Here is a 22,870-nt window from a genome sequence, read left to right on the forward strand (position 1 = left end):
CCCGTCTGTTCGCCCCACCCGTCTATACCAAAACCTATTGATCCAAAATATCCAACACAAATTCTTGTTTGTGACGGCACCTATCCGTCACTCTTGAGTGACGGATACCATTTTACCTCACAAAGTACCCATTTTTTCTCTCTCTGCAACACTATTCATGTGGTCCTCTTTCTCCACTAACCCATTTTGTTACCATTTTATCTCACAAAATATCCGCCACAAATAATAACCCGTCACAAGAGAGACCAATTGAATATCCAATTATCCAACACCAGAGAAAAAGAAAGGAATAAAATCCTAATTTAATCAATCCTTCAAACCCATTAATCCGATTTTATCAATTAGGTATTAAATCATAATTAATTAATTAATTAATTAGTTCCCTAAGTCATTATCCCTAACTTTTCGCCTTTTGTCTTCTACACACATTTCTCGACTATCTTTCTTAAATCCCTAATTATCTTGTTGTCCTCTCATCATCCAAATTCAATTTTATTTCCCAATTTGTTAATTCTTCATCAAGTTTTCATCTTTCTCATACTAATTAACTACCCTTTAATCTGAATCCATTTGCCCCAATTTTATCACTTGATCGAACCTCAAATCATTTCTTGAATTAGGGTTTCTGATGATTTAATTCATTTTTAATTGGGTGTTTGTAGATTACTTCTCTTTGATTTAATTTGGGTATTTTCTTGATTGGATATGCATATTGAGGAATTAGAAATCGAGGGTAAAGAGCGATCGGAGAAATCTGTTGTTGATGATCACAGTATTGATGAAAAAGAAGATGAAGAATTTAGGGTTAGGGTTAGGGGTTTGCGGAATGATCGGAGAAACGACGTCGTTTGGGACCCAAAAATGGTGTTGATTGGAGCTGGTGCTCGTGTTTTATTTTACCCTACTTTGTTGTATAATGTTGTTCGTAACAAATTGCAGGCTGAATTCCGGTGGTGGGACCCAGTTGATCAGGTTCGTTGATCGAGTCTTGTGTGAGACGGTTTCACATTTTGTTTTAGTTTGATTGAGTATATAGTGAATTGTGGTAATGAACTTATTTGAAATAACTTATGTTTTCATTAATAAGTCTTGTGTGAGACGGTTCACATATTAGTATGGCGGATTCATTGTTGTAATGCTGTGGTCATAGTAGCCTACTAGAGTGTTCACATATTAGTATGGCGGATTCATTGTTCACATATTTGTATGGCGGATTCATTGTTCACATATTAGTATGGCGGATTCATTGTTGTAATGCGGTTCACATACTAGCTTAACCTCAATTCAAAACTATTATACCATGGCGGTTTCTTTAACAATACATTTACCTAACACTTAGCGTGTGTTTGGATTGAGGGATTTGGAGGGAATGGGAGGGGAGGGAATTGGAAGGATGAGAAATCCGTTGTTTGGTTAGCAAAATGAAGGTAGAGGGATTCCATTTCCCTCCTACAAGGCAAATTATTTCCCCACCAACATAGGCAAGATTTGGAGGGAAAATCATCTCCTCCATTCTCCCTCCCCTCCCCTTTCCTTCCTTTCTCTTCCCTCCTTCCCCCTCCCTTTCCTTTCCCTCCTTTTTTCCTATCCAAACAAGGCCTTAGAGTGTGTTTGGATAGCAAAAGTGAAGGTATAGGGAGAGGAGGGGGAAGGAGGGAAGGGAAAGGGAGAGAAGAGAAAGGGAGGGGAAATGGGGTGTGGGTGTTTGGATACAATTTCTTGCCTATTGTGGAGAGATTTTGATTAGCCTTGGAGGAGGGAAATTGGATCCCTCCAAATCTCTCCCCCTCCATTTCTCTATACCCTCATTTGCTATCCAAACAAGGGATTTTAAATCCTATACTCTCCCCCCCTTTCTTTTCCCTCCAAATCCCTCCATCCAAATACACCCTTAATAAAAATTGTAGCTTGAATATTGACCGGTGTCGTCCTGTGGTAAAAGATTATGTTGACGTTTTGAAATTCTTGATCTTTTAACTCATACTCCTATTTTAGTAAACCCAAGATTGAGTATATAATGTTTCAATTTTAACTGCAATTGTCGAGTACTTGTGGTTTTATTTGCATCAATGTGATTTGGATGAGGAGCAAATTAAAACTTCATATGAGATATCATGTAAGGAAACATTCAAGAAACTTTCTTTTTGCAGTTTGTGCTACTAGGTGCTGTTCCTTTTCCTGGCGATGTTTCGCGGTTGAAGGAACTTGGTGTTCGTGGAGTGGTTACTTTAAATGAGCCTTATGAGACTCTGGTTCCCACGTCTCTTTATCATGTAAGTTTGACTGTTCTTGTACCAATATATTATGTTCCATTCATGAGCAATTTAGGGTATTCTAAACTTCTGCCCTTCTACTCTTGTTCTTCTTGTTGGTTATTTATATCTCTGTATTTCTAAATGTATTGGTTTTTTCTTCCAACTGCTGAAATAGAAATCTTAAAGACTCTTGAAACTTTGAGACGTATCATTTCTCCTTTATTTTTATCTATTTGAATGCTTGATCTATCTCCCTGGTTGCACCTTTATCCTCTCCTCTTGCTGTGTATATGTTGTGTTGTACCCATATCCATTTATTCTTTCTACGTATGACGGCACCTCTTAGCCAATTCATGCCTTCTTTATCTTGCGCGGCCTCAGGCAAATGTGTGTGCCGAACAATCTAGCGTAGTAGCATGTGATTTACAAAGCATTACCCTAGTGTCTTAAAAGGCCTTACTCATGGCAGGGTAAGAAACTTGGTTGTACCGAATGCTGTCTTTACAATTTAAGAACTACGAGTAGTTCACGCTCGTTATTTGGAAATATTCATCTATTTTTTTAGAATCCTCATTCTCCACTGCATCTGACCTTTTTTATCCTTTGATGTTTGTGGCCAGGGTTTCTTTATGGTTACATTTGTCATAGATAATTTATAGTGACTTTTGTTAGACAATTCCTTAGCTTCTGTTTCTCAACTAACAAATTTGTGTTCTGGATAACTTGTAGGCTCATGACATCGATCACCTTGTGCTTCCGACTAGAGATTATCTCTTTGCTCCGTCTATGAATGATATATGCCGTGCTGTTGACTTTATTCACAGTAAGTTGTTTCAGTCTTCTTGGTCCTTATAAACCTTGAATTTTGTTCCAAGGGTGTAATGGTTCCTTTGGCCATTCATTTGAGGATTTACTTGGAGCTAACACATGTTTCTTGATCACTAGGAAATGCATCTCATGGTTGGATGACTTATGTACATTGTAAAGCTGGTAGGGGCCGTAGCACCACCATTGTCTTATGTTACCTGGTATTGGCTTACCGCTTACCTCAACTAAGTACTTAATTTGGTGGGCTGAGTTTGCTATGTGCTTTTGCTTCTTATTTCAAGTTTTATATGTGCAGGTGCAACACAAGAAAATGACTCCTGAGGATGCTTATAGTTACGTAAGGTCGATCAGACCTAGAGTTCTGCTTGCTTTTCCCCAGTGGCAGGTATATTACTCTGTCTTATTCTGGTGGCTTATTAGGTGACAATTAACTTCGCCTGCGATTCCCTGGAACCACTTACTCCTTTTGTTCTAATTCCCGGCCAACTGTGGACCTGACATTTTCTCTTTGAAAAGAGGACGAATCGATTGTTTTAATGACCAATTCGGAATCTACTGCTACCCTTCTCCAGAAAATGCTCTTTCATCGCTGCTCAATCTCGTATTTACAGGCTGTCAAGGATTATTACAATCTGATGGTGAAGAACTCTGGCATCAGTCCCACACATGATTTGGCAGTTAGAAGCTCAGGGCTGCCGTCTGTGGGAAACTTGTTCGAACTCGACGATCGTTCAGTGGTAGTGGTGTCAACAACGGATCTCGATGGCTATGAACCATGTGACTCCAGTGTCGAAGGGGACCAAATTTTAACAGACCCGAGCGTGGTTTACAAAGTAAGGGTGGCAGGTCAGGCGGCTTTAGCAAGGCTTTCCTGCATGTGGCTTCGGTGTCACACCCAAAACAAGATTGTGGAGGAGCAACTGTGTAACAAAGATAGCTGTACTCTCAGAGCCCTCCAGATAACCGGCAACGACATCCGTGTGTATTGAGGCTTGTGATGTCTGTGCATCCAGATCCGAGTTATTTTATTCCGTGTTTTAATGTTTGCTGCCTTTGTAAATATGAGAAGGCTGGCTTTCCCTTGTATATTAAATCATATGTACTTTTCAATTTTCAGATTCTAGTAAAAATATTTTCCAAGTCCATTTCATCTGTTATTAGAGCTAGATCTACGAATAACATGCCGCTAACCATCTGGCGTTCAATTCCAGTTCAATTATTTGCTTTATTGTGTCGGAGTTTTGAACTTTGGATCGGCTTTTAAATGCTGGCATACCAGTTTATTCCTAATTAAATGCACATTCATTTCAGAGCAAAAAAATGCAGTTTTTGCATTTGGAAACTTGAGGCAAGAGAAATGTTGCTAAAAGCGCAAATACTTACATACAGACATCACCGATTCATCCACAGGCTTAATCAGTTATCACCCTGTAAATATAATCATGTACATAATGATATCCTGTCCGAGTTGTATTTGGCTAATGAATACGGGATATATAAACCCAAATAATAAGAATATGTGGTAATGATGTTTAAAAGCCTTTGTCCAGACTCCAGAACAATCAGCTACGGATCTTCAGCGATCTCAATAAGCTCATCAAGCGAATCAGTAATCGACAATAGCCGCCTTACATGGACGATCGCGATCCTCTCATCATCCAATCTCAAGATTCTGAGATATTTTGTCCGACTGTAGGAGCTCTGTATACGCCTCTGATCTGGCGGCCGTATATTTTCGAGTCTTCGCTCCGCAAGTAGGGCACCATATACTTCATCTTATCTTCATCTGAAATTCGAAGATGTCCCCCCGCCACACTTACAAATTTGACTCTGCCAGCATCATCCAGGGTTTTCAGACCAATCCAATCTTCGGTGTATAGTTTTGTCTGTAATATACACAATTACAGACTGTGAATTATGTCTGCATACTTTAAATTCTATTTTATTTTATTTTTGTTGTAGAGAGACACAAAGCTTATGCTCGTCTTGTTATTAAGAATAACCCAAATTGAAATTCGGGTTTTTAAGCGTGGCAAAATAATTAAACTGAGGGTAAATTTGATATTAACTCAAAAGTAATTTCATTATTTTATATTTTGCATTTTTGTTGTTTTTAGTGCCTACAATAATAGTTTCCATAATTCCATACCTCCTGTGGAGAAAGCAAAGGGGTGAAAGCGCCATCTGGGTAATATCCAAACCACGCGGTTTCTTTAGGAAATAGGACTTTGTCCTGCTCAAACTGTGACAGCCAAGAACTAGTCATAAACATGCCAAGACTGAAAATTAGAAAGGGATCATAAGCGTAACTTACCATTATGAGTACCAAGTTCTCCAAGCTGCTGAAACGCTTTTTGTAGGTGGAGTTTCTCTGACCCGGTATTTCATTGTTGAGCTTCGGAAGAAACCTACATTTGTCCAAGTAGCCATCCATATTCTGACAACCAAGAACAACAAAACCAAGATGAATACCCGCAAAAAAAAATTAAAAATCATACGCAGTCTTAAGCTACTAATTACAGAAGTGACAATTTAAGTCGAACCATGCTTGAACAAGCGATAAGGTTTAACACAAATAATCTTGTAAAGAAATGGAATTGTTCTCACATTGGGAATCTTAATATAGCCACTGGGAGCCAAATGTTCCTGCAAATTCAGCGAATTGCATTAAAAAAAGAAACCTCGGAAAAATTAGTTATGACAGAGGAATAGAATATCGAACTGTAAACAGAAATACTGCATTTACTCAGATTAGCGATAGTAAGTCACCTGAACGTAGTCTGAGTAGATCCCTGACTTGATGAGTGAATCTACTAGTATACAGAATACACCAGACTGCAAGCAAAAGACCAACTCGATTATGCATAACTCAAAAATTCGAAGAAAAGGATAAATTCCTTTTCGGCAACTACATCTTTATGACAGTATTGAGACCTCCATGTCCTTCGAGTATGGAGAAGAACAAATAAATATAGACCTTTTCCAAAGGACGTCGCCGAAATAAGCGAACTGTATAAAATACGGAGTAACTAAGATACTAGGCATGCAGAGGGCTCTCAGCAGATATAAATCGATTTTAAAAAGATTGAGTGAATCATTTTGTTATCTATGAGGAATAAATAAAAGGAAGAAAAACTGGAAGAAATAATCACATACCCCACAAAGTGGAACTGAAGCGAGACCAGCATGCGGTCCTCCCAGTGAGATTAAATTCTTAACCTGCTTGAAGCATTGACCATGATTCTTTAAGAAAACAGGTGCTTTAATGGGGGAGGGGTGCGACAGCACAAGCCAAAATAAGATAACATGCCAAAGTCTCAACTATATCGAAGAATCGACTTTAAGTTGCAACTTGCAATAGAGTACAGAACCAAGATTGTTATGAACACAGGCACTGGTACCAGGAAGCAGACGATAATCAAAAGACGAATGAGCATAATGATCTAGACATTAACTGAGCCTTTTTCCTTCCTTACCGGAGGTCCTCCTTCACAGTACTCGACAACTGCTCTTCCGATCAGATTTCCCTGCAACGGAAATAAATAGATGATTGAAACAACTTAAGTGAAACAACACATATAAGGTCCAATTTGCTACATCTTAATAGAAGCTCAAGTTGTGGCTATAGTAGCACTGAATGGCACATTTTATAACACGCCATATTAGTTGTATGACTTGTATCAGTCTAGTTTGGTTGTGCAGGTTAAAAACTGGGCCAGGTTCAGGCATTTCATTAAACATTGGGCAAGTACTGACTGTATTGGTCGATACTAATATCGACCAAAATGGCCAAATATCAGTTCATTTCAAAAGGCCCTTTACATATTGGAAGTTGGAACGTATCATCGTGGTAAAACAAACCACATCTATGTATTTACTGATATAAGTTGCTGATATTCACCAATGTTTAGACTTTAGAACCGTAACCTCACCAATTTGCCAAAACTTGATTCTGCGGAGGTCCTGCAACATAGCTTCTAAACCAGAAATAGTAGGGCAAGTAAGCAGTAAGAGTTACCTGGGACAGACCAACTATGTTGTAACCTTCCCTGAGTTCTTCCATCTCCTTCACCTATTGATCAATACCAGATCGTCAGATTACCAATTTAAAAACAGTATCACGCGTCAAAAGCACAATCAGCAGCTTTTTTTACCTTGTCACATACAATTTGAGTCTGCAACCACAAACAAAATAAAGTTTAGAAATTATAACACAAGTTTGAGAATCGAGAAAGGAACTGTATCTTGAATAGAATGTAAAATATTGGCATCTTCCAATTACCGCTTTACCTGATCTTCAAGGGGCGTAAACCATGAATCCCAGGAAGCATTACCGATTCCACTGAAGTTGGAAGACAAAAACAAAAAAAAAAAGATTAATAATCATACACATCAGTCATACTATGTTTACGAAAGAGCAAACTAGACCACACATAGCATTATAGAAATGCTGCAATCTCAAAAGCAGAAGTTGCAGGAGAACAAGACTATGTGCAGATCAAGTCAAAGTAGTTCCCGATCGTCTTAATAGAGGTCTGATCTGTGCCTTGCTCTCGGCTGACGTAACTCACAGGGATCTAATTAAAAATTCTTTTTAAAGCTAATATTCTACCGCAGTGTCAAAAGCAGACACTTTATCTCCTCACTGCATTTTGCCAATGGTCGGGAGCAACGTGCCACTGCAAGTATATATAATTGTGAAACTGAAGGGGGTTGAAAGAGAGAGAGAAAGATCATACACACAATATCCTTTCGATCCAGACCAATCACTTAAGTGCTTAGTAAATCGGCTGATACCACGATTCGAGCACTGATCCCCAATTCCTACATTACATAAAAAATTATCCATAACTGAGTTTGAACATTAAACATGACCTCATATTCTTGTTGAAAATGTAAAAACAAAAGCAAGATGATTTAGAAGTTAGAACCACATCATCATATATAGGTATTTCTAAGTTGTATGCATAAACGGAAGTGCAAAACTCCTCCAATTTCAAATGGACACAGAGACTAACTATTCGCTGGCTTCGGAATAAAGCAAACTGACTCACTAAATTGTTTGTGCTACTTGTACCGGCAGAGAAGAGCCAAATGGTGCAAATAATGTGCAATACTCGACGGAACATCATTATGATTTATGAGTCATATGGAAACAACCTTTCTATGTTTCTGAATGGTTATTACCGTGAAATAAAAAGGATATACTAACGAACAAGTGGATCACAAGAAGCAATAAAGCCATTGACACAGCTAAGTATGCAATACAAGTCCTTGGATACAAGATCAACTCTAGAACCTCGCGTAACTTTACCAGCTAAACAAGAATACATTCAACCATCAACAAAGTATTTGTGGTTTGAATTACATACTATTATTAGCTTTACTTACCAGCATTTCTCAACTACCCCACAAGACTCCACTACTAATAAGGAAATTACAAGGGCTTAAGGCCGCAAACCCACGACACTTTACCTACTAAGCTAAATTACATTACTTGATTAACTTCTACTACTAGCTTTACTAAACCATCTTTCTTAAATCCTTAATCAAAATCATTACTTCCTCGGTTTCTACCCATTCTTCCCATTTGACTCTACATGATCTCTAAGGCGACACTTTGACCGTACTAGAAAAAAAATTGGAAATTCCATTGTTTAGGAGGGGCGAGCGCCTCTGCTACCCCCAATAGATCCGCCATTGATCATAATTCATCATATCATAAAATTTGTATATTTTCCTTGACTTATTTACAGTCAAAGTTTGAAACTTTATACTCAAAACCTCAGATTAATAAAACCATATACAAACAGATGAACTCTGATGAAGTAACACTAATTGCAGTAATCCATTTTTTTTTTTTCCAGAAATTCATTATTGTAATTACCATTTTTCTTCAAAATTACACCCACAATAACAATCAAGGTCCAATTTCAACAGTTCACCTTATAATAATCTACAAAAAAAAATTGAATCCCAACAACATAACAACAGACTAAAACAAGGGAAACCCATTCAAAATAAAATGCAACAATACGAGGTCAAAACCACGACAATAACATTATTAAGAGACCGTCTCATACATACGAGAATTAGTAAAACCCAAATATAATACATACATTAATAATACATCACAATTATAATAAATACAGTAAATAAAAACAATTTATAGAAGGAGAAAGAAAGTACCATGAAGTACAATGAAGGGAACAGAATGAGAAACATGAACAAAGATTAAGAATAAAATTAATGTGAAAATTGGTTTAGAAAGTTTCATGCTTTTGTGTTTCTAATTACTTGAAATACTAAAATTACTTATACAAAATAATATTATGATTATGATTATGATTATGATTATTATAATTATAATTGTAATTATCAAGTTTGTTTGGTGATCTGACAATTATTTGGGATTGTTTTGAAAGAAAAGAAATGACAGGCTAATGATCAACTTCCTTCACTAAGCTGAGAAGCTACCCAAATGGGGTACATTATATGATCATAGTGACTTGGTCAATCATATTATTATTCGTTCGAGTCGGATTGGGTCGAGTAAGTTTTGGTTTTTTTGTTGTTGATTTCATCGGGGATCCCCAACAAACCACCATCATCGAGTATTCAAATCAATCCTCTAATCGTATCAAAGTTGATTCGTGAGTGATAAGGGTTGTTATCTCTTAAACAAGTGGTTAGTGGTTCGATTCCTAACTCTTGCGAATGAAAAAAGTCAAATTTATGAGGGGTCAACCCATTAAATTGTCTTCGGTACCCCGAAGGAGATTGCCTCAGTTATCGGAAGGGATACTCCTAGTCAACGACATATTGAAACAGTAGATTGAACTACAATCTATTTACAAATACATAATTACTTTTTAGACATGAATCTTACTCTTCTACATACACTTTATTATTAACTTCCAGTTTAATACTCTTCAGACCTCTATAAGCCATGCTCTTTTTAGCTGAATATAGCTGAAGTGAACCTATTGACGCTGAAGTGAGATGAACTGAACTTAGCTCCGTTTGGTAAAACTAGCTGAAAAGTTACCTGAAACCTGAAAAGCTACTTGAAATCTGAAAAGGTAACTGAAAAGGTAGCTGAAAATAATGACCTGAAAAGGTACCTTATTTTTATTAAAACTGTTTGGAAGACTAGCTGAAAAGGTAGCTGATATTTGGTCAAATGACGTAAAAGGACATGGCTTATTATTGTTATCATTTATGTTTTTATTATTATTATTGTGTTATTGTCGTTGGCGTTGTTAGTAATTAGAAAAAAATGCAATTTTTTTCACTATAATTGCACAAGTCTTCAACATGTTTCAAAATGACGGAAACAATAATTAAAGTATCACGATAACGTAAAAAAAAAAATATATCAAACAGTATATCAAAAAAATGTATTTTATGTATACGAAGTAAGTTTTCTATTAAACCATACATAAAAATAGTTAATTAAATTGCACCCTAAATTAAAGTATTGATATTATCACGGACGCTTTTCATTTCCGTAAAAACTATTTAATTGGGTTTATTTGAGATCATAATATAAAAAATAATAATATTGGAGTAATATATAAAAAGTTGAAGGGTAAAAAAGTTAAGCAAAATACAATCAGGTACCTGAAATCCCAAATGATACCCTAGGTAGCATTTCATTTCAGGTACCTTTTTTGCTATAAAATGCTACTTGCCAAACGCGTTCAAGAAAATAAGCTACCTGAATTTTTTGTGAAAAAAACTACTTCGATGAAAAAAGGTACCTGAAATGCGCTACCAAACAGAGCCTTATTAGGGTTGAACTGAACTGAAATGAGCCGAATGGGGCTGAAGTAAGCTTATTGGGGCTGAACTGAAATTGAGAGAGGTGAAATGATTTGACTCGACTTAATTATTAATTAAAAACGTTTAAGTATATTATGAAATAAATAATCTATTAGTTATCATAATATTTTTCGATTTCACAATAATCTATAAATATAATAAAAAGGCAACAACAAAGCATAAACTTTCACCATTCCCCTTTGTATGTTCATTTTAAAAAGCCACATCATCATGCATTATTTAAAAAGTAAAAAGTTGGAAAAATTATATCATTAATTATAGCACAATAAATATTAAACTTTGCTTCTTTTTTCCTTAAAGAAAACTAAATAATTATTAAACATCAAAGCAAATACTAAATCTTAAATTATGAGATTTTATTTTTAAAATAAGTTATATGAGAAATAAAAATTACCTTGCATCACGTAAATTTTACGACATTTATAAATGTTATCTTTCTTTTGCTATATACCCCGTCAATTTCAATTAATTGAAACATAAAGAGGAATTAAAAAAAATAATGTTTTTACCATATTTTTTTCATATAATATGTTCAAATATTATAATATTGTAATAAAATTAGAATATCATTCTACAAGGACGACATAGATTACCCCATGTAAACTCTTCTAAAACTATGTTATTTAACATTGTATATACTCCCTCCTATTCGGAATAACTGTCCCATTTGGACAATGGCAAGAAAATTAAGGAATGGAGTTAAAATAATGAAAAGTATTGTATAGGGGTAAGAATATATGAGTTAAATAATGAAAAGTATTGAATATGATGGTTTAGGGGTGGTAAATAAAGAAAAGAGCCAAGGGTAGGAAAGTCAAAAAACATGTCCAAATATGGCAAATAGGACAATTATGTGAATAGACGGAAATGGCAAATGGGACAGTTATTCTGAATAGGAGGGAGTATAAAATATATAGTGATGTGAAAAAAATAAAATAAAGCCAAACATAATTATGTGAAACAAACAAAAGTAACAAAAAGACAACATAAAAAAAAGTGTGTTGAAGAGGGAGAAAAACAAAATGAAAAAATAGAGACGATCAAAGTTAGCTTTCACAATTCTCCTTTTTATGTTCATTTCAGAAAGTCATTTTATCATGCATTATTTAAAAAAAAGAAAAAGTTGAAAATATATCATTAATTAAAGCATAATAAATAGTAAATTTTGTTTCTTTTTTTCCCACTTTAAAAAAGATTAAATAACAATTAAACATCAAAGTATGTACACGTATGTACTCTTCAATATATTATTTTAGGTCGTATATACAAGTATGTTTTATGATTCTATATAAGATAACACAAGTCAATTATGAAAATGGGTTTCACATGTATTGATTATTCAATTGACATGATTAATTTTGTATCACAATTCTCAATGTTCAATTATGTAGTTTCAAGTTAAATTGAGACACCACTACATTACTTACCCGTTTAATATCTTAATTCATGTGAAATTAAAATTTAATATGTTGTTTTGTTTCTCACCAAAATAAATGAACTACTTCACGTGCAACAGTTTTGCGTGTTATCGTATTTAACAAGTTGTCAACATGTTCGAAATGAAAAAATTTACAAAAATGCATGAACTTACACAGTTAAACTCAAATTCACCCGCGAATTTCACGGGCACAAAAACTAGTTTAGGTAATAAAAAAAAAACTATACAACACATTATAAAATAAGAAGGTCTCACATTGTGAGACGGTTTATTTTTATTTAAAAATTATTTATGTAATACGGCGAGCTTGTGGCCATGAGCCCATGAGTATATCAGCACATATGATGATGGTCGATGCGGCCATGTAATTGCACAAATGGAAGAAGATAATTCGCAAACTAAACTCCAGGACCAGCAACAGTACACTTCTCGGAGTCGATGGGCTTGTTCGCTAAATAATCCCATGAATCAGCTCTCACCGCCGCTTCGGAATTGTTCATGTCCTCCGCCTCTGAAACATACCATTTGGAGATCAATTTCAAAATAAATCTTATACTAACCCATAAATTGATATGGCATTCACTCTACAATGTAAAGATACATGACAATAAAATAAGCTCATAAATCATAATCTTGTTGATTTTGAAGGATGTCTTCAGGTGTGCACTTATTTAGTGATTAACATGTCATTATAACTAATTATCAACCCAAGTACTTCTAAATATAATCAAGAATCTGTTAGGATGAAACTGGATGACAAATTCATCAGTTATAGTACAAAAAAGTCAAATAACAACGATTTATAAAGAGAGAGCAATAGAGAGAATTCACATAAATCGTCATACATGTCAATACAGAATGAACAGAATTGGCAGGCGCATTTTAGAAAGCAATCAAACCTACAAAACTCTTGAAACGTGTAACACATTGCAGATAGAAAAGTGAAGAGCAAACAGCATACCTGCACTGAAGAAGACATGAAACGGACTACCCATGATAGGTAACCATTACAGTTTATAAAATATAAGCTTTGATATCCGCAGCTCGCAAACGATCTACGAGCTTCATCATTTGACTTTAGAAGGAATAAAGTATCGGGGTTTGACAATGGGAGCACTCCACGATGAGTTGGATGCACTAGGGATCCCGCGACGGGATTTAGAGATAGTTCAGCATAAATGCTATAATGTTTTCTGGGACGTTCGGTATCATATTAATAAAGATTTACATTTTGTTTATAACTAGTTCTATTATCCATAAAATTCACGGGGTTAACTATATTGTCACGTTGGTGGTGTTACGCAACCTCAGATTTGCGGTGGAACTGAGCACAATTGACAAAAAAGACTCGTAAGATTTTTTTTATCAATCTATACTTATACTGTCATAATATATCGTCAAAATATATTTTCCACAATTTACTAAACGTTTGTCATGGATTATTAATTTCTTGCCACGAATATTGTTATGTTTATTAGTGTTTTGTCACGATTATTGTTATTATTATTATTATTGTCTTCAATTTTGTTTAGCTATGTGATTAATTGAAACCTACAAGAAATTTTTCAAAATAGAAATTTTTATATTTTTATTTGTGAACAATAATTCAAGGTAGATTGAATGGGTAGCATTATTTTGAAAGATTATGGTGAGAATTATAATTTGTGTTTAATATTAGATTTATTGGCTTTAGTTTTAAGGCCTCGTTTGGTTCATACGGGAATAGAACTCCCGTGTTAATTTACAATTCACTGGAATCCAACTCCAATATTCAATTCCCATGAAATGCTATAAACATGTTTGGTTGCCTTGGGGGAGTTTGTTTTTTCCCATGAATTAATCCAACTCCAATATTTAATTCCAATTATTTTACACACATCTTGTAAAATTGCATGTGACAACATACTGAATTTCTATGACCAGATTCAAAATATAACTCATATTAACCTATTTTTCATTTAAATTCGATTTTATCTTGAAAAATCCATATTTCGAGCATAAAAACTCATAAAATTATGAACAATTACAGGTCATCAAAATATAATATATTTGAAAACATATCCAAAAACCACTGGAAAAATCAAATTTTAGCTAATTTTAGTCCAAAAATGACATTTTTATCATAAAATCAAATTTTAATGCCATTATTATACAAAATGAACAATAAAAATCCATAAATTAACCAAAATATCCTAAATACATTTTAGGACCAGAAACTTTAACATGCATAGTAAATTTCGTGATATATCATAATAAACACAAATTTATAAGTTTTGTTTGTTAATCGTATAACTCGGAAAAACAATAACCGATTTGCATGCAAACAACCTAAGGCTCTGATACCACTTGTTGACTTTATTCACAGTAAGTTGTTTCAGTCTTCTTGGTCCTTATAAACCTTGAATTTTGTTTCAAGGGTGTAATGGTTCCTTTGGGCATTCATTTGAGGATTTACTTGGAGCTAACACATGTTTCTTGATCACTAGGTAATGCATCTAACGGTTGGATGACTTATGTACATTGTAAAGCTGACAGGGCCGTAGCACCACCATTGTCTTATGTTACCTGGTATTAGCTTACCGCTTACCTCAACTAAGTACTTAATTTGGTGGGCTCAGTTTGCTAGGTACTTCTGTTTCTTATTTCAAGTTCTATATATGCAGGTGCAACACAAGAAAATGACTCCTGAGGATGCTTATAGTTACGTAAGGTCGATCAAACCTAGAGTTCTACTTGCTTTTCCCTAGTGGCAGGTATTTTACGCTTTCTTATTTTGGTGGTTTATCTTATTTCCAGTGAAACCTCGTATCCCTAGTGAAACCTCAGAACAATCAGGTCAAATTAGGTGACAATTAACTTCGCTTGTCATTCCCTCGAACCACTTACTCCTTTTGTTCTCATTCCGGGCCAACTGTGGAACTGACATTTTCTCTTTGAAAAGAGGAGGAATCGACTGTTTTAACGACCAATTCGGAATCTACTGCTACCCTTCTCCAGAAGATGCTCTTTCATCGCTGCTCAATTGTAGTGGATTTATTCTCAAATTTAACATCGTATTTACAGGCTGTCAAGGAATATTACAATTTGATGGTGAAGAACTCTGGCATCAGTCCCACACATGATTTGGCAGTTAGAAGCTCAGGGCTGCCGTCTGTGGGAAACTTGTTTGAATTTGACGATCGTTCAGTGGTAGTGGTGTCAACGACGGACCTCGATGGCTATGAACCATGTGACTCCAGTGTCGAAGGGGACCAAATTTTAACGGACCCGAGCGTGGTTTACAAAGTAAGGGTGGCAGGTCAGGCGGCTTTAGCGAGGCTTTCCTGCATGTGGCTTCGGTGTCACACCCATAACAAGATTGTGGAGGAGCAGCTGTGTAACAAGGATAGCTGCACTCTCAGAGCCCTCCAGATAACCGGCAACGACATCCGTGTGTATTGAGGCTTCTGATGTCTGTGCATCTAGATCCGAGCTATTTTATTCTGTATTTTAATGTTTGCTGCCTCTGTAAATATGAGAAGGCTGGCTTTCCCTTGTATATTACTAAGTCATATGTACTTGTCAATTTTCAGATTCTAGTAAAAATATTTTCCAAGTCAATTTCATCTCTTATTAGAGCTAGATTTACGGATAACACGCTGCTAACCATCTGACCGTCTGGGGTGATTCCAGCTCAATTATTTGCTTTATTGTGTCGGAATTTTGAACTTTGGATTGGCTTTTAAATGCTGGCATAACAGCTTATTCCTAATTAAATGCACATTCGTTTCAGAGCAAAAAAATTACGCCGTTTTTGCATTTGGAAACTCGAGGCAAATTTTTTTTGCTAAAAGCGCAAATACTTCTGCAATGGCCAACTTACATACAGACATCACCAATTCATCCACAGGCTTATCAGTTATCACCCTTTAAATAGAATCATGTACATAATGATATCCTGTCCGATTTGTTTTTGGCTAATGAATACGGGATATATCAACCCAAATAATAAGAATACGTGGTAATCGACAATTGCCGCCTTACATGGACGATCGCGATCCTCTCATCATCCAATCTCAAGATTCTGAGATATTTTGTCCGACTGTAGGAGCTCTGTATACGCCTCTGATCTGGCGGCCGTATATTTTCGAGTCTTCGCTCCGCAAGTAGGGCACCATATACTTCATCTTATCTTCATCTGAAATTCGAAGATGTCCCCCCGCCACACTTACAAATTTGACTCTGCCAACATCATCCAGGGTTTTCAGACCAATCCAATCTTCGGTGTATAGTTTTGTCTGTAATATACACAATTACAGACTCTGAATTATGTCTGCATGCTTTGAATTCGTTTTTTTTTTTTTTTTTTTTTTTTTTTTTTTTTTTTGGTTGTAGAGAGACAGCTTATGCTCGTCTTGTTATTAAGAATTCACTTTGCACTTCTGTGATTTGCTTTAAGTTCAGAATAACCCAAATTGAAATTCGGGTTTTTAAGCGTGGCAAAATAATTAAACTGAGGGTAAATTTGATATTAACTCAAAAGTAATTTCATTATTTTATATTTTGCATTTTTGTTGTTTTTAGTGCCTACAATAATAGTTTCCATAATTCCATACCTCCTGTGGAGAAAGCAAAGGGGTGAAAGCGCCATCTGGGTAATATCCAAACCACGCGGTTTCTTTAGGAAATAGGACTTTGTCCTGCTCAAACTGTGACAGCCAAGAACTAGTCATAAACATGCCAAGACTGAAAATTAGAAAGGGATCATAAGCGTAACTTACCATTATGAGTACCAAGTTCTCCAAGCTGCTGAAACGCTTTTTGTAGGTGGAGTTTCTCTGACTCGGTATTTCATTGTTGAGCTTCGGAAGAAACCTACATTTGTCCAAGTAGCCATCCATATTCTGACAACCAAGAACAACAAAACCAAGATGAATACCCGCAAAAAAAAATTAAAAATCATACGCAGTCTTAAGCTACTAATTACAGAAGTGACAATTTAAGTCGAACCATGCTTGAACAAGCGATAAGGTTTAACACAAATAATCTTGTAAAGAAATGGAATTGTTCTCACATTGGGAATCTTAAGATAGCCACTGGGAGCCAAATGTTCCTGCAAATTCAGCGAATTGCATTAAAAAAAGAAACCTCGGAAAAATTAGTTATGACAGAGGAATGGAATATCACTGTAAACAGAAATACTGCATTTACTCAGATTAGCGATAGTAAGTCACCTGAACGTAGTCTGAGTAGATCCCTGACTTGATGAGTGAATCTACTAGTATACAGAATACACCAGACTGCAAGCAAAAGACCAACTCGATTATGCATAACTCAAAATTTTGAAGAAAAGGATAGATTCCTTTTCGGCAACTACATCTCTACGACAGTATTGAGACCTCCATGTCCTTCGAGTATGGAGAAGAACAAATAAATATAGACCTTTTCCAAAGGACGTCGCCGAAATAAGCGAACTGTATAAAATACGGAGTAACTAAGATACTAGGCATGCAGAGGGCTCTCAGCAGATATAAATCGATTTTAAAAAGCTTGAGTGAATCATTTTGTTATCTATGAGGAATAAATAAAAGGAAAAAAAACCGGAAGAAATAATCACATACCCCACAAAGTGGAACTGAAGCGAGACCAGCATGCGGTCCTCCCAGTGAGATTAAATTCTTAACCTGCTTGAAGCATTGACCATGATTCTTTAAGAAAACAGGTGCTTTAATGGGGGAGGGGTACGACAGCACAAGCCAAAATAAGATAACATGCCAAAGTCCCAACTATATCGAAGAATCGACTTTGAAGTTGCAACTTGCAATAGTGTACAGAACCAAGATTGTTATGAAGTATGAACACAGTCATTGGTACCAAGAAGCAGATGAAAATCAAAAGACGAATGAGCATAATGAGCTAGACATTAACTGAGCCTTTTTCCTTACTTACCGGAGGTCCTCCTTCACAGTACTCGACAACTGCTCTTCCGATCAGATTTCCCTGCAACGGAAATAAATAGATGATTGAAACAACTTAAGTGAAACAACACATAAAAGGCAAGTGAAACAACACATAAAAGCTTCTAAACCAGAAATAGTAGGGCAAGTAAGCGGTAAGAGTTACCTGGGACAGACCAACTATGTTGTAGCCTTCTCTGAGTTCTTCCATCTCCTTCACCTATTGACCAATACCAGATCGTCAGATTACCAATTTAAAATTCGTATCACACGTCCAAGCACAATCAGCAGCTGTTTCTTACCTTGTCACATACAATTTGAGTCTGCAACCACAAACAAAATAGAGTTTAGAACACAAGTTTGAGAATCGAGAAAGGAACTGTATCTTGAATAGAATGTAAAATATTGGCATCTTCCAATTCCCGCTTTACCTGATCTTCAAGGGGCGTAAACCATGAATCCCAGGAAGCATTACCGATTCCACTGAAGTTGGAAGACAAAAACAAAAAAAAGATTAATAATCACACACATCAGTCATCACTATGTTTACGAAAGAGCAAACTAGACCACACATAGCATTACAGAAATGCTGCAATCTAAAAAGCAAAAGTTGCAGGAGAACAAGATTATATGCAGATCAAGTCAAAGTAGTTCCCGATCGTCTTAATAGTGGTCTGATCCGTGCCTTGCACTCGGCTGACATAACTCACAGGGATCTAATTAAAAATTCTTTTTAAAGCTAATATTCTACCGCAGTGTCAAAAGCAGACACTTTATCTCCTCACTGCATTTTGCCAATGGTCGGGAGCAACGTGCCACTGCAAGTATATATAATTGTGAAACTGAAGGGGGTTGAAAGAGAGAGAGAAAGATCATACACACAATATCCTTTTGATCCAGACCAATCACTTAAGTGCTTAGTAAATCGGCTGATACCACGATTCGAGCACTGATCCCCAATTCCTACATTACATAAAAAATCATCCATAACTGAGTTTGAACATTAAACATGACCTCATATTCTTGTTGAAAATGTACAAACAAAAGCAAGATGATTTAGAAGTTAGAACCACATCATCATATATAGGTATTTCTAAGTTGTATGCATAAACAGAAGTGCGAAACTCCTCCATTTCAAATGGACACAGAGACTAATATGATTGAATAAAGCAAACTGACTCACTAAATTTTTTGTGCTACTTGTACCGGCAGAGAAGAGCCAAATGGTGCAAATAATGTGCAATACTCGACGGAATATCATTATGATTTATGGGTCATATGGAAACAAACTGTCTATGTTTCTGAACGGTTATTACCGTGAAATAAAAAGGATATACTAACGAACAAGTGGATCACAAGAAGCAATAAAGCCATTGACACAGCTAAGTATGCAATACAAGTCCTTGGATACAAGATCAACTCTAAAACCTCGCGTAACTTTACCAGCTAAACAAGAATACATTCAACCATCAACGAAGTATTTGTGATTTGGATTACAGATTAGGAAATTACAAGGGCTTAAGGGCGCAAACCTACGACACTTTACCTACTAAGCTAAATTACATTACTTGATTAAGTTCTACTACTAGCTTTACTAAACAATCTTTCTTAAATCCTTCATCAAAATCATTACTTCCTCGGTTTCTACCCATTCTTCCCATTTGACTCTACATGCTCTCTAAGACGACACTTTGACCGTACTATAAAAAAAATAATTGGAAATTCCATTGTTTAGGAGGCGCGAGCGCCTCTGCTAGCCCCAATGGATCCGCCATTGATTATAATTCATCATATCATAAAACTTGTATATTTTCCTTGACTTATTTATAGTCAAAGTTTGAAACTTTATCCTCAAAACCTCAGATTAATAAAACCATATACAAACAGATGAACTCTGATGAAGTAACACTAATTGCAGTAATCCTTTTTTTTTTTTCCAGAAATTCATTATTGTAATTACCATTTTTCTTCAAAATTACACCCACAATAACAATCAAGGTCCAATTTCAACAGTTCACCTTATAATAATCTACAAAAAAAAATTGAATCCCAACAACATAACAACAGACTAAAACAAGGGAAACCCATTCAAAATAAAATGCAACAATACGAGGTCAAAACCACGACAATAACATTATTAAGAGACCGTCTCATACATACGAGAGTTAGTAAAACCCAAATATAATACACACATTAATAATACATCATAATAATAATAAATAAATAAAAACAATTCATGGGAGGAGAAAGAAAGTACCATGAAGTACAATGAAGGGAACAGAATGAGAAACATGAACAAAGATTAAGGATAAAATTGATGTGAAAATTGGTTTAGAAAGTTTCATGATTTTGTGTTTCTAATTACTTGAAATATTAAAATTACTTCTACAAAATATTACTACTATTATGATTATGGTTATTATAATTATTATAATTGTAATTATCAAGTTTGTTTGGTGATCTGACAATTATTTGGGATTGTTTTGAAAGAAAAGAAATGACAGGGTAATGATCAACTTCCTTCACTAAGCTGAGAAGCTACCCAAATGGGGTACATTATATGATCATAGTGACTTGGTCAATCATATTACAGTTAGTCTTGTTGAAGATGGGTCGGAGCAAGTGACGGGTAATGCCACTCATAAAACGGATAGGGGGACAAGGTGGGGCACCCCATGTACTTCCCTCTCTTCTTTATTTGGGTCATTTGTGAGAGAAAATGGTATCTGTCACTCCAAAGCGACGGATACGTGTCGTCTTCAATAAGATTTTGTGATCATATTATTATTTGAGTCGGATTGGGTCGAGTAAGTTTTGGTTTTTTTTGTTGTGGATTTCATCGGGGATCCCCAACAAACCAGCATCATCGAGTATTCAGATCAATCCTATCTTCAATTTAAGGTTTTATCTATAATTTATGTAAACATGATTGTCAATCCTCTAATCGTAACAAAGTTGACTCATGTGAGTGGTAAGGGCTCTTCTCTTAAATAAGGGATTAGAGGTCCGATTCCTAATTGTCAGTCCTCTAATCATACCAAAGTTGACTCGTGTGAGTGGTAAGCATTGTTATCTCTTAAATAAGTGGTCAATGGTCCGATTCCTAACTCTTGCGAATGAAAAAGTCAAACTTAGGAGGGGTCAACCCATTAAATCGCCTTCAGTACCCCCGAACGAGATTGCTCCATTTGTCGGTAGGGGATACTCCCAATCAACGACATATTGAAACAATAGATTGAACTACAATCTATTTATAAATACAGAATTACTTTTTTAGACATGAATCTTACCCTTTTACATACACGTTATCATTAACTTCTAGTTTAATACCCTTTAGACCTCTATAAGCCATGCTCTTTTTCGTTGAATATAGGTGAACTGAACTTATTGGCGCTAAAGTGAGATGAACTGAACTTATTAGGGTTGAACTGAGCTAAAAGGAGCCGAATGGGGCTGAAGTAAGCTTATTGGGGCTGAACTGAAATTGAGAGAGGTGAAACGATTTGACTCGACTTAATTATTAATTAAAAACGTTTAAGTATATTATGAAATAAATAATAGGGATGGCCTTAGAATCTATGGAGCACTTATTTAGGGACTGTCCTGTGTCCCGAAGATTGTGGGCATGTTCTGAACTTGGCATTCGCACGAATCAGACTTCGTTTTTGCAAATTGACTCTTGGATTATTGATTGGATGGTATATCTGGAAAAATCGGAGGGTCGTGAGGAACAACAAATCCGGTTTCTTGCCACACTTTGGTGCATATGGAGTACTCGCAATCAAATTCTTTTTCAGGGTGTGGAATTTCATCCTATAATGTTTTTTAAACATTGGTCACAAATTGTAAGTACCGGGATTCAAGCTATTGAGGAGATAAAAAAGGGTGCTTGTGCCTTAGAAGGGAACTCAACACCATTAGCAAGGGATAATGCTAATTGGGTTCGCAATAGTAATCCAATTTGTGTTGTGGGTAGGATTGGCGATTGTGGTTATGTGCGAGTGATGGTGGATGCGGGTTGGAAGGGATTTGATAAGGCAGGTGTTGGGTGGATTGCTATGTCTGAAAATGGCCACATTTTTCATAGCATGGAAAAGAAAATTAAGGTGGAATCTGCTTTGCAAGCTGAAGGTCTTGGTGTGCTCTTAGTGCTTCGATGGGCTTGTGAAAGGGGTTTGCGTCATTTGGAGATTTCATCAGATTGCTTATCTTTGATTTTCCAGCTTGCAGGAATGGAGAGACGTCACCTTCTTCTAAAGACTATTTTAGAGGAGATTTCTGATTGTTTTTCTTACTTTCATTGCTTAGCTTTTAGTTATGTCCCTAGGCGTTTTAATCATGATGCCCATAGTCTTGCATGTAGGGTTATGGATAGTTAGGTAAAACTTTATTTACAGCTGCCAAAAAAAAAAAAAAAAAATAATCTATTAGTTATCATAATATTTTTCGATTTCACAATAATCTATAAATATAATAAAAAGGTAACAACAAAGCATAAACTTTCACCATTCCCCTTTGTATGTTCATTTTAAAAAGCCACATCATCATGCATTATTTAAAAAGTAAAA

At 35.7% G+C, this 22,870-nt stretch overlaps 4 protein-coding genes and 1 long non-coding RNA gene across 5 annotated transcripts; 3 read left to right on the forward strand and 2 right to left on the reverse strand.

Annotated features, from left to right (window-relative positions):
• Positions 1-341: 341 nt before the first annotated feature.
• LOC141592572 (phosphatidylglycerophosphate phosphatase PTPMT2) lies at positions 342-4,228 on the forward strand. The gene is made up of 6 exons (XM_074413305.1): positions 342-972; positions 2,151-2,273; positions 2,985-3,078; positions 3,201-3,283; positions 3,379-3,468; positions 3,695-4,228. The coding sequence occupies exons 1-6, from the start codon at positions 706-708 to the stop codon at positions 4,070-4,072; spliced, it is 1,035 nt and encodes a 344-aa protein (XP_074269406.1). The 5' UTR covers positions 342-705; the 3' UTR covers positions 4,073-4,228.
• A 213-nt stretch (positions 4,229-4,441) lies between these two features.
• LOC141592578 (uncharacterized) lies at positions 4,442-9,588 on the reverse strand. Its single transcript, XM_074413316.1, has 12 exons — positions 9,273-9,588; positions 7,823-7,907; positions 7,374-7,425; positions 7,238-7,258; positions 7,102-7,155; positions 6,560-6,610; positions 6,240-6,302; positions 5,853-5,918; positions 5,691-5,729; positions 5,398-5,520; positions 5,233-5,325; positions 4,442-4,969 (listed from the first exon to the last, which is right to left on the reverse strand). Exons 1-12 carry the CDS (start codon positions 9,358-9,360, stop codon positions 4,748-4,750), a joined length of 957 nt encoding a protein of 318 aa, XP_074269417.1. The 5' UTR covers positions 9,361-9,588; the 3' UTR covers positions 4,442-4,747.
• A 5,131-nt stretch (positions 9,589-14,719) lies between these two features.
• LOC141592629 (uncharacterized) lies at positions 14,720-15,966 on the forward strand. Its single transcript, XR_012521190.1, has 2 exons — positions 14,720-14,934; positions 15,030-15,966. It is a non-coding gene; the product is annotated as an uncharacterized LOC141592629 (long non-coding RNA).
• A 171-nt stretch (positions 15,967-16,137) lies between these two features.
• LOC141592590 (uncharacterized) lies at positions 16,138-21,018 on the reverse strand. Its single transcript, XM_074413323.1, has 12 exons — positions 20,560-21,018; positions 19,181-19,265; positions 18,734-18,785; positions 18,605-18,625; positions 18,469-18,522; positions 18,295-18,345; positions 17,967-18,029; positions 17,580-17,645; positions 17,420-17,458; positions 17,127-17,249; positions 16,962-17,054; positions 16,138-16,643 (listed from the first exon to the last, which is right to left on the reverse strand). Exons 1-12 carry the CDS (start codon positions 20,645-20,647, stop codon positions 16,422-16,424), a joined length of 957 nt encoding a protein of 318 aa, XP_074269424.1. The 5' UTR covers positions 20,648-21,018; the 3' UTR covers positions 16,138-16,421.
• An 847-nt stretch (positions 21,019-21,865) lies between these two features.
• LOC141620032 (uncharacterized) lies at positions 21,866-22,681 on the forward strand. The gene has a single exon (XM_074437172.1). The coding sequence runs from the start codon at positions 21,866-21,868 to the stop codon at positions 22,679-22,681; it is 816 nt and encodes a 271-aa protein (XP_074293273.1).
• The last annotated feature ends 189 nt before the right edge of the window (positions 22,682-22,870 follow it).

The sequence above is a fragment of the Silene latifolia genome, chromosome 1 (assembly GCF_048544455.1).
Source record: "Silene latifolia isolate original U9 population chromosome 1, ASM4854445v1, whole genome shotgun sequence".
Lineage (NCBI taxonomy): Eukaryota > Viridiplantae > Streptophyta > Magnoliopsida > Caryophyllales > Caryophyllaceae > Silene > Silene latifolia.

Excerpts from the sequence above, each read along its gene's own strand:
- LOC141592572 (XM_074413305.1), top strand. The coding sequence starts at position 706 with ATGCATATTGAGGAATTAGAAATCGAGGGTAAAGAGCGATCGGAGAAA. Across the intron at positions 3,284-3,378 it reads CCATTGTCTTATGTTACCTG|GTGCAACACAAGAAAATGAC; the intron begins GTATTGGCTTAC and ends TTATATGTGCAG. Across the intron at positions 3,469-3,694 it reads TTGCTTTTCCCCAGTGGCAG|GCTGTCAAGGATTATTACAA; the intron begins GTATATTACTCT and ends TCGTATTTACAG.
- LOC141592578 (XM_074413316.1), bottom strand. The coding sequence starts at position 9,360 with ATGAAACTTTCTAAACCAATTTTCACATTAATTTTATTCTTAATCTTT. Across the intron at positions 7,908-9,272 it reads TCCCTTCATTGTACTTCATG|GAATTGGGGATCAGTGCTCG; the intron begins GTACTTTCTTTC and ends TATGTAATGTAG. Across the intron at positions 5,326-5,397 it reads AGAACTTGGTACTCATAATG|TTTGAGCAGGACAAAGTCCT; the intron begins GTAAGTTACGCT and ends TGGCTGTCACAG.
- LOC141592590 (XM_074413323.1), bottom strand. The coding sequence starts at position 20,647 with ATGAAACTTTCTAAACCAATTTTCACATCAATTTTATCCTTAATCTTT. Across the intron at positions 18,523-18,604 it reads CTCAAATTGTATGTGACAAG|GTGAAGGAGATGGAAGAACT; the intron begins GTAAGAAACAGC and ends ATTGGTCAATAG. Across the intron at positions 17,250-17,419 it reads GCTATCTTAAGATTCCCAAT|AATATGGATGGCTACTTGGA; the intron begins GTGAGAACAATT and ends CTTGGTTGTCAG.
- LOC141620032 (XM_074437172.1), top strand. The coding sequence starts at position 21,866 with ATGGCCTTAGAATCTATGGAGCACTTATTTAGGGACTGTCCTGTGTCC.